The sequence below is a fragment of the Nematostella vectensis genome, chromosome 2 (assembly GCF_932526225.1).
Source record: "Nematostella vectensis chromosome 2, jaNemVect1.1, whole genome shotgun sequence".
Lineage (NCBI taxonomy): Eukaryota > Metazoa > Cnidaria > Anthozoa > Actiniaria > Edwardsiidae > Nematostella > Nematostella vectensis.
Genome location: NC_064035.1, coordinates 15641274 through 15652355, shown reverse-complemented (window position 1 = coordinate 15652355; position 11082 = coordinate 15641274). Strand labels below are relative to the sequence as shown.

The window sequence follows — 11082 nt, the reverse complement described above, 5'->3', positions numbered from 1 at the left end:
GACGAAATACTTGCAAAAAGGCGACAAAAATTAAATAAGGAGGCCTGGGCGCTTATTTGAATCATTATGGTACACGGGAACTGAAAGTTTATACAAAAATGTACTTTTATAAGCGGCCAAGGTGTATAGGGCATTTCTATGCTTATGTTTTAGCAGTAAAACTGAAATTCAAATCAAACATCGATACGATACACGATAGTGTTTTAAGCGTGCTATGGAACCGTCCAAACTGATCTTGACCGATAAACTGGCAAATACCATTCGGTGTCATTTTATACGTCACTCAAAACATTTTTAAGCACTTGGGAGCAGTTGCCTGATGTCGTAGCTTTCTCAGACAGAACTACCAAACGATCTTTGCCCACTATATTGCCAATTGCCACATTAAAACAAACGGAATCCCTTCAAAAGGCCCAAATCCAACCACTAAGATAAAACCACTCCCCCATTAACAGCCTTCACCCCCCTCCCATTTCCTCCGCTCCTTTAACATCACCCGTGTCTCTCCACCCTTCTTGCTTGCTTTTTCCAAAATAATATGAGCCCGCGCATACACAGGTCTGCTGTGTACCCCAAAATCGTCCCCATCGTTCTTCCGCACGCATGAAACCAACAAAACTGTGAAATACGGCAAAAGCTCAACCCACATAAGGCCTCCATCTCTTGCGGGGTTCAACATGGAGTCCTTCCACGAAGTGGTGAGTCTTAGTATTCTTGAGTTTTACTGAGATGAGAGATTTCATGGTTTGAGAGTGAGTGTTTTAGCAGAGTGCTGTTACCCTCCGCGACCGGGGTCCGCCTGTTCTGTGATGGAATTTCTGATGATTATTTTACAGGGAGCGAGAGTATGGCTTTTAGAAGGCAAGCACTGGGTTCCTTCAGTTGTTACAGAGGTCATGTCTGGCCATATTACCTTTCGTACCGAATACGATAAGGCAAGTTCTTAGATTCTGAGTGTATTGGAATTCGATTCGATTGCTCATTTTGTTTCTATCTCGCTGTGGTCGTGTGTTGTGTTTAATCGTTTAAGGGCTCTATACGTCATTATAAACAGCTCATAGCCCCGATTTAAGCCTTGTTAACTATCATTTGCAATATTGGTGATCAGAACTTTTTTCGTGAGATTAAACCATATAGCGTCTCAAAGAGAGTATTTCCTATTTATCGTATGATTCGAATGTCGATTATTTGACTTGGGCTTCATGTTTAGAACTGTTTGAATCGGATAATCGTTTTATTGGGTATTAACGAATTGTTTATTTACTCATTTGTTACTTTACGATATGAATATCCTAAAACCGTGAGCATTTTCAATGTTTTAACCAAAACTTATTCAATATTAATATTCAATAAAACCAAAACTTTATATTATAAGTAAGTTTAAGTTAACCAAAACTTATTCGATATTAATGTAAAATAAACTTTATTTTAGCTATAGATATCATATGAAATTAGATTTTCTTTTTGCTACCCTTTTTTCGTTTAAAGTAAAAAGTTTTGATTTTTTTGTAAGACGAATTTCCTTCGAAACCGGAAGTAACGATCGATTCAAAGGAATGTTTACTTTTCATTGTCAAAACTTTTGTATTTTCGGTTTACGTAAATTTATCACGAAATAAAATTGAATTTGATGCAGAGCAGCCAAAATTGGATTTTATGTTTTGTAAATGATCAGAAAAGTCTTTTATAAGGATACATTACAGAGTGGGCATAAAAACGCGACTTTTAATTTACCAGCTAATTGTCTGTTATGCTATTTGTCGTAATAGTGGATGATAGAGATTGTTTGTCCTGTCTAGCCTGCCTGAGGCATTGATTTCCTTACCTACACAGTATTTGTCTAGTATTTTTTACAAAATGAAATTGTTACGTTTGCATACCTGTCAACCCCGAAATTTCAAAAACCTGGAGATCCCTACGAGGTGGCCCAAGTGCTGGCGGGGACAAACAGGCTAATGCATTGTTTTTATTGTGGTTATACTAATCTATTTTGCTACGCCCCCTATCTAAAAAACGCCCCCCTAAACTTACAAGTTTGAAATGAACGCCCCTCTCTAATAAATGCTCCCCCTTTATTTAACTCCCCCCACCCTCCCACTCAGCTTAAAAACAAACAGCATAGCATTTGGCTTCTACTGGGTGCGACTTGCTTAATGTCAAGAAATGCTTGCTACGCTATGTAAACCTGATTGAGAGTAGAACTCCACTGTACTTGGGTTTTTATATATTTCCATAGTTTGTAAAGAACACCACTCTATGATAAACGCCTCCTATCTATTGAACGCCCCTCTCCCCCCTCAGACCATCAAAATTTAAGAAACACCCGGGTGCTTTTTAGATAATTTACGGTATACACATGTTCATAAATGCACAATTTTGTTCCTGTTGTTGTTTATTAGATTGATTTTCTTCAAAGCCTTTGGACACCAGGAAGGGGGAGGGGTTCTCTATCATGCTGACTCATAGCCGTGGCAGGCCTCGGATTATTGGTGGGGAGCACGATACAGAAACTTTAAGAAAACCATGGGGGCACAGCCACACCCCTACTGGTCATTTCCTTATAATTCTTGAAAATATTAGGGGGGCAAGTGCCCCCAGTACCCCACCCCCTGCAACTCCCCTGTGACTATACGACCCTGTGACTGGACTGACTTTATCCGGAAGAGTTGACAGGTCTGCGTTTGCAGAAGCCACACATTAAGATATCTTAGTGTGACAAAAATATAGCTTGACTGAGACCTAGACAGTCCCCTAGACAGTTTTTGTCTAGTTTTTTTTTTTACAAATTTAAAATAGTTGTTTGTAGAAGCCACACAAATATATCTTAGTGTGAATTGCAGTTGAATTCAATAATAAAACTACTCTTTAAAGAATTTGAGAGAAAAGAGTAGTCCTGGGCCAAAGAAATGTAAACTTCAAATTATTAGTCTTTTTCTATTTTGAAAAACCATCTTTGGGACATCATTGGCTTGAATATTAGTATAAATATTGGCATAGATTTGAATAATTTTAATTCTTTAACTAATGTGTGTATCTACCTTAAAAATTAAAGCACCTCATCATCTTAAATCAATGTTACATGAAAAATCTGGTTAAAATTGTTATAATGCAGCATGATTGAATACATAAGGGCAGTAATGTATGCATAAGGTTAATGAATGAACCTGCACATGTCAAGGCTTGGAGTAACTGCAGAACTTAATTAACTTTAACCAAAAATAAATCTTTACAATAAATTATTTGTGAAAAAAATATAAACGCAAGCAAAAAAAATGTGCAAAAATTTGTGTGATGACTTGATTTTGAAGCAAAACATTGGTTTGGTGGAATGTTTTTTTCTCTGTAAGTGCATTGTGCAGTTGAAAATATAGCGTCCTTGTCTGATTGCAGACTTATACAATGCCACAAGACACCATTAGCAGGAAGAATGTTATGCCAATGCATCAGACCAGTATTGAAGGGGTTGAAGACATGGCTAACCTTGCAGATCTCCATGACTCTGCCATTCTACACAATCTGCATCTCAGATTCAAAACAGACAAGATATATGTATGTAGATCACTTGAATGAGCGTTTTTTGTCCCCTCCAAAGCAGAAAAGGATAAAACTTTGCATTTTTATCCCTGAGAGACCACACAGAGAAAAGGCAACTCTGCTATCTCGACACACCACATCCTGATACACCCCAACACTCCCCCGCCACGCCTCAATCTCCGAACTCTGAAAAGAAAAAGTAAAAGTGCTTGAGATTTTTCCATAATTTGTTGATTAAATGCCCTGAGAATTCAGATTTTCATTTTAAGCAATCCCTCTTTTCAGAAACCTAGATTACTACAAGCATTTGACAAAACATTGTCATCAACTGGTTCTAGGAATGGTTCTAATATATTTATACATTTATTATAAATCTAAGCACATTTTAACAGAGGTGCCTGCCTTTATAATCAGCCTTTTTTACCAGATAAAAAAACACTGCCCCTTTCTCATATTGCATTAATTTCTTTTTGTTTTCAGACTTACATTGGAACCATTCTGTGTGCTGTCAACCCATATTCTTTTATTGATGGCCTGTACGATGAGTCCATAATGGATAAATATCAAGAGAAGCATGTGGGAGAGATGGAGCCTCATATCTATGCCATCTCAAATGAATGCTATTACTCCATGTGGAAAAAGGGCGAGAGGCAATGTGTGCTTATAAGGTAGGGGTTGCCGAGTTTTAGAATCATATGCAAACTATAAAAACTGCAAGTCAAAAAATATACAGTCTATGGCATCCTTGGGAACCCAGGGCATCAAGGTCACCATAACGAGGCCAAAGAATGAGACAAAACAAGGAGCTGCCTTATTCCACCTTGATCTTGCATCTCGTTGTACTGACCTCAACATCCTGGGTTCCCAGGGATGAGTTTAGGAAGGCAGCGGCGTTAGCCAGGATTTTTAACAGGAGGGGGCCCAAAGGCCCTTTCAAGGCATTTTCTCCTGTATTTTAGATAATGTCTCATACATTTACTGTATCTTTGGCTGCTAGAAAGGGGGGGCCCGGGCCCCCCTAGACCACCCCCTGGCTACACCACTGGGAGGCATTGCGAAAGGTGTGGAGTTTAAACAAATCAGTGTTGAAGTTCATTTGTTGGATGCCTCTTCGAATTTTCATAGCCTTAGCATATCATATTAGCCTGGAATATATAAGTCTGAATTGTAATGCAAACCAAGGAGTTGCTAATGCCTAAAACATTGACATGACGCGAAAACTTTGCACATGCCACTGTGGAAGCCACGATTTTGTAAAATATTAGTGCATTCCTCACACCATTTCAGACTTATATCCCCTGTTCAAAACCCATAATGTGAGGGCGAGCTTTTTGCTTTTTTGGTGTATGTTTGCTGTTAATTTGGCCGGTTGAAAGTTAGGATTCTACAACACAAAAGGTGTGGCATCAAAATTTAAAAAAAGCGCAAATAATATTTTGCATATAGTTGTTTACTAACTTACAAAAACGAATTCTCATTGTTATGTGTCTTGAAATAAGGTTATTTGAAACATTTTTCCTCATGTCCAGAGAGGCGTTCTACACATAATCTTTAAGCTTTGTTGCAATAGATGTCCTTTAGCGCACAAAATGATGGTTTAATGCCAGTGGTTTAATGCGCTTGGCCTGGCTACTTGGCTTGGCTGCAATTCACACTATGATTTGGCTATGATATTTGCTACTTAGGTTAACTTATATTTCTCTTTTCTTGCAGTGGAGAATCAGGAGCTGGCAAAACTGAATCTACTAAATTCATGTTGAACTTTCTCTCTCATGTGAGCAGTGGCGGGGATATGGAACACGGCATGATAAGTGTGGAGAATGCAATCTTACAGTCGAGGTAATTGGTAGTTTCTCGGTGTAACAGAGCACCAAGATGGCGTCCATCACCTCTAGCTAAAGCACCAAATCGGTGTTCTCAGACAAATTCTCAAAGCACCACACGAATCACTACTCTCGTCGATTATCGCCAGATTGCACCAACATGGAGTCTTGTTTTGTCAGCTTTGTCGGTACTGACAAATCGACAAACGCGTTTGAAGGCACATAACCATCGCACAGAGCACTGACAAATCGACACTGACAAATTTTGCCGACCTGTCGACTGACAAATCGACAAACCCGTTTCACGGCATATAACCACCGCAAAGAGCACTGACAAATCGCCACTGACAAATTTTGTCGACCTGTCGACTGACAGATCGACAAACGCGTTTAAAGGCATATAACCACCGCAAAGAGCACTGACAAATCAACACTGACAAATTTTGTCGACCTGTCGACTGACATATCGACAAACCCGTTTCACGGCATATAACCACCGCAAAGAGCACTGACAAATCGCCACTGACAAATTTTGTCGACCTGTCGACTGACATATCGACAAACGCGTTTAAAGGCATATAATATATGCGGTGGTTATCTGCCGTGAAACGGGTTTGTCGATTTGTCAGTCTACAGGTCGACAAAATTTGTCAGTGGCGATTTGTCAGTGCTCTGTGCGGTGGTTATGTGCCTTTAAACGCATTTGCCGATTTGTCAGTACCGACAAAGCTGACAAAACAAGACTCCATGTTTGTGAAATCTGGCAATAAACGGCGAGAGTAGAGAACACCGATTTGGTGCTTTAGCTAGAGGTAATGGACGCCATCTTGGTGCTCTGTAACACCGAGAAACTACCAGGTAATTGGAACTTTTGGATCATTATATCGTCAAAACTCAATTCTTGGATATTGGACAGACGAGATATAAATATTTTTTCTTTGTCTTTTTTATATTACAATAAGTCAGTATGGTGGAGTGTACTTATAGCCAAGAAACGAAGGCGAAGATCAAAGCTCGAAGTTCTCAGTTCAAAAACGTTTCTTTCAAATGCATTCATTCGTCTGCTTTATTTTTAGTCCAATTCTGGAGGCATTTGGCAATGCGAAGACGGTGTACAATAATAACTCGAGTCGATTTGGCAAATATATTCACCTTCAGTTCAACGCCAAGGGACGCATGGTTGGCGGAACCATTCAAGATTGTATCCTTTTCCCAAGGATGGAGACAGAGTTGACTTAACTCTAGCTATGCATTGCCACGACTGCTGAGTATAAGAAAATAAATTATTATGCCAATTGCTATTAATTATTAGGTGTATATTACACCTATTTCCAAAGCCATTTCGATATTCAGGTGAGCGGACTTGGCCACAAGGATGGGTTTTTATACGACAGAAACTAAACCAGATTTTGAAAGCATGTGGATAGAGTTGAAAGGTCTCTCTCGTCCGTAGTTTTATATATGAATATTGACAAAGATAAGCCTTTGATGATAACAACATATTAAGCACAATCATTCAGCAAAAGGCAGAGAAAGACAAACGGCGAAAAATAAAAAATGTCAAAATGTTCCTAACATGACCCGCATTTTTTTTTTTTTGTATTAATGGCACAAATAAGTGCATATTTCTGGTCTCTGGAAAAAAAAGAAATTTGTCAGATATTTGCATCCTAGACACTATTGTGAAAGGTTTTCCTTGACTTTTTATCTCTTCAGACCTACTGGAAAAGGTGAATATTCCATGACACACCCTTACTGCAAGCGCCTTGATGCCCACCAACTACAAAACTATTAAACCAGTGTTACAGGGACTAGTAGACGTGGAATCATGCGAGGCACCTATGTCGTAATCTTGATCAACGATACACCAAATACTCGTAGTCAACTATGCCAAATTATCGTCTTTATTTTAACTTTGTAATGAATATGCTTTTTTGTGTTCTGATAGAATCGTGTCGTGCGTCAAAACCCCGGCGAGAGGAACTACCACATCTTTTATTCACTTCTTGCGGGGGCAACACAAGAGCAGACAAGTAAGCTAGGTCTCGTTCAGACGGCAGACAAGTAAGCTAGGTCTCGTTTAGACGGCAGACAAGTAAGCTAGGTCTCGTTCAGACGGCAGACAAGTAAGCTAGGTCTCGTTCACATCTTTTATTCACTTCTTGCGGGGGCAACACAAGAGCAGACAAGTAAGCTAGGTCTCGTTCAGACAGCAGACAAGTAAGCTAGGTCTCGTTCAGACGGCAGACAAGTAAGCTAGGTCTCGTTCAGACAGCAGACAAGTAAGCTAGGTCTCGTTCAGACGGCAGACAAGTAAGCTAGGTCTCGTTCAGACTGCAGACAAGTTAGCTAGGTCTCGTTCAGACTGCAGACAAGTTAGCTAGGTCTCGTTCACATCTTTTATTTACTTCTTGCGGGGGCAACACAAGAGCAGACAAGTAAGCTAGGTCTCTTATAGACGGCAGAAAAAAAAGCTAGGTCTCGTTCAGACGGCAGGCAAGTAAGCTATGTCTCGTTCAGACGAAGCTAGATTATTACGGGCTCTCATCGTGCCCCACTGATTTCTCAGTCAACTCAGTAAACACCTGTTGGTCGTTAAGGGAAGCAAAGAAGGACCTACACGTGTAGGTCATTAAGGGAAGCAAAGGAGGGCCTACCCGTGTAGGTCGTTAAAGGAAGCAAAGGAGGACCTACCCGTGTAGGTCGTTAAAGGAAGCAAAGGAGGACCTACCCGTGTAGGTCATTAAGGGAAGCAAACTAGGGCCTACCCGTGTAGTTCGTTAAAGGAAGCAAAGGAGGACCTACCCGTGTTGGTCGTTAAGGGAAGCCATGGAGGACCTACACGTTTAGGTCGTTTAGAAAAGCAAAGGAGGACCTACTCGTGTAGGTCGTTAAGTAAAGCCATGGAGGACCTACACGTTTAGGTCGTTTAGAAAAGCAAAAGAGGACCTACCCGTGTAGGTCGTTAACGATGTCTTGAGTTCCAGTAAATGTGGAATAAACTGTTGCACTTGATCTCGTAGACGATCTATGTCTGTATCCCATACAAAAGTACCACTACCTTCAGCAGAGCGGTTGTGTCAGCGACCCTTCCATTAACGACAAGGAAGACTTCAACAGGGTTCTGGTAAGAAGCTCTGCTTTGAGCGATGATTTTTGAGGGGCGTTTTATGATATTTGCGCCAACATTAGATATTTGTATTTATAAAAATAAACACCGCAACGTATTGATTCCATTCTTCACCATATCGATGGTTATTGAAGCTGTAGTGCATTTTCGCGATTGCAATGCAAGAAAATGAATCGTATAAAATGAAAAAAAAAATTTAGTATTTAAAAACTACACTGCATATACTTCATCCGTTTATCGAAATAGCCTTTGTGAAATTGTTTTTTCTTTCTTTCACGTACAGTGAGCTGTACGTGCTGTTACATAGCTTTTCAGTGATCACTCACTCGGTATTTTTGTTGTTGTATAGGCCGCTCTGAAAGTAATGGACTTCCAAGAGGACGAGATCAACGACCTGCTGCAAGTCATCGCTGGCATTCTTCAGCTTGGAAATGTCGCGTTTCTTGCTGCCGGCGGTGCGCAAGTCGCGGACAAGAACGGTATGTAGCACATGCGCAAGTCGCAGACAAGAACGGTATGTAGCGCATGCGCAAGTCGCAGACAAGAACGGTATGTAGCGCATGCGCAAGTCGCGGACAAGAACGGTATGTAGCGCATGCGCAAGTCGCCGACAAGAACGGTATGTAGCGCATGCGCAAGTCGCCGACAAGAACGGATGTAGCGCATGCGCAAGACAAGAACGATATATAGCGCATGCGCAAGTCGCCGACAAGAACAGTATGTAGCGCATGCGCAGGGATTAGTTGGAATTTGAGGCCACGTTATCAGCTCAGGTCCAAGGCATTTTTTTTAAATTTAATTTAAACCCAGTCTATTACGAGAAGGCAGCCCATAACCTTTTGACCTTGACCTTTTAATGTATTTTTTTTTACCTTTAATTTTGTCTTTTCACCTTACGTATATTTTTCTTTCTTTTGACCCTTAGTTCTGTCTTTAATCGTTTAGTTTTGGAAAACGTGGCGAACCTCCTGAATATCGACTTCTATGACCTGGGTGATGCGTTGACAATGAAATCGATGACACTTCGAGGAGAAGAGATCCAGTCCCCTTTGACCGTGGACCAGGTAAAGGAGAGGGGCCTTGTACTGCACCTTCTACTTCGCATCCTGCGTCATGCCCTGAATCTCCTCCCAGTCTCCCACTCTTTCCCGCATGCCCCCCATCACGTGTTCCTACTCAATTCATAGATAGGGAACTTATTTCATTTTACTTCCCAGTTTTTCTTTTTTCGTACTACAAGAGGTATTTTGTACCTACAAAAGTCTCTTATGTATACTAGTGTATATCATGTTTGTCTTCACATTAACATTCAAGAATCAATTGTATTCTAAGAAACATATTACGGATAGGCCTTGAGCAAGAGCGGTTTATTGAAAAAAAAATGGCTTTAGAAGGGGGGCATCTTGGAGAGAGGGGCTTGGAAGAGATCGGATCTTAATATAGCTTTAACTGCATTATCATATTAACCTTATCATTTTTTCATCATCATCATTCTTTCATCATTACAGGCGGAAGATTCTCGTGACTCGATGGCAATGAACCTGTACGCGTGTACCTTCAAGTGGGTCATCGGAAAAATCAATAGGCGAATCAAGAACTCTGATACTTTCTCCTCAATAGGAATCCTCGATATCTTCGGTTTCGAGAATTTCGAGGTGTGTATCCCTGTAGGCTAGGTGGTTTTTTTTTTCTTTTCATATTGAATAAAATAAAAACAAATGAAATATCAACAAATGTTGGACAAATGTTTGAGTTATAGAAAGCACGGGCGGCCTAGTGTATTGACTGATTGGCTAGGGCTTTTAAAACATATATTACTGTCGAGGCTCTACTTCTTCAAATTCTTGAAAACATCATCCTCGGAGCCATGGAGTCGTGCAGGCTTCCCGGTTACCCTTTCCCCTCAACCACTGTGGATGAGCAACTTAATTTTTGGCTTTTAAGCTTGTAAGCTTTTGATGATTTGCTAAAGGATGGGTGGATGTTCAGGCTTGTATTAGAATATTATCAGTTATTTTAATAGGTGAATAGATTTGAACAATTCAGCATCAACTATGCGAACGAGAAGCTCCAGCAATACTTCAACAAGCATATCTTCTCTCTTGAGCAACACGAGTACAACAGGTATGGCTTATTTCTAGATAAACAAACTGTGCCATACGTGTAGCCCGTTATTTCTCCTGACGCCTTTGTTTTGTGAATGCCATAGGGAAGGGCTTGCGTGGTTCTGAAGGTGTCCGTTATATGGAGGTTTCAGTGTAGCCTGTTATTTCTCTTGACTCCTTTGTTTTGTGAATGTCATAGGGAAGGGCTTGCGTGGTTCTGAGGGTGTCCGTTATATGGAGGTTTCAGTGTAGCCTGTTATTTCTCTTGACACCTTTGTTTTGTGAATGCCATAGGGAAGGTCTTGCGTGGTTCTGAGGGTGTCCGTTATATGGAGGTTTCAGTGTAGCCTGTTATTTCTCTTGACACCTTTGTTTTGTGAATGCCATAGGGAAGGTCTTGCGTGGTTCTGAGGGTGTCCGTTATATGGAGGTTTCAGTGTAGCCTGTTATTTCTCTTGACACCTTTGTTTTGTGAATGCCATAGGGAAGG

General features: G+C 40.6%; 1 protein-coding gene across 4 annotated transcripts in view; it reads left to right on the top strand.

Moving 5' to 3' along the window:
* The first annotated feature begins 540 nt into the window (after window positions 1–540).
* Window positions 541–11082, top strand: part of LOC5516748 (unconventional myosin-X) — a 35635-nt gene continuing 25093 nt past the window's right edge. The window contains exons 1-13 of one of the 4 annotated variants that reach the window (XM_048721430.1): window positions 541–698; window positions 837–935; window positions 3391–3549; window positions 4015–4202; window positions 5248–5373; window positions 6434–6558; window positions 7074–7087; window positions 7306–7390; window positions 8381–8484; window positions 8837–8966; window positions 9433–9551; window positions 9996–10142; window positions 10511–10611. In XM_048721430.1, coding sequence (XP_048577387.1) covers window positions 678–698; window positions 837–935; window positions 3391–3549; window positions 4015–4202; window positions 5248–5373; window positions 6434–6558; window positions 7074–7087; window positions 7306–7390; window positions 8381–8484; window positions 8837–8966; window positions 9433–9551; window positions 9996–10142; window positions 10511–10611 — 1418 coding nt within the window. In that variant the 5' untranslated portion in view covers window positions 541–677. Of the gene's footprint in view, window positions 699–836; window positions 936–3390; window positions 3550–4014; window positions 4203–5247; window positions 5374–6433; window positions 6559–7073; window positions 7088–7305; window positions 7391–7481; window positions 7547–7738; window positions 7796–8380; window positions 8485–8836; window positions 8967–9045; window positions 9072–9432; window positions 9552–9995; window positions 10143–10510; window positions 10612–11082 lie in introns of those variants that run through there. The other 3 variants (XM_032386630.2, XM_032386631.2, XM_032386632.2) reach the window with 3 other exon arrangements.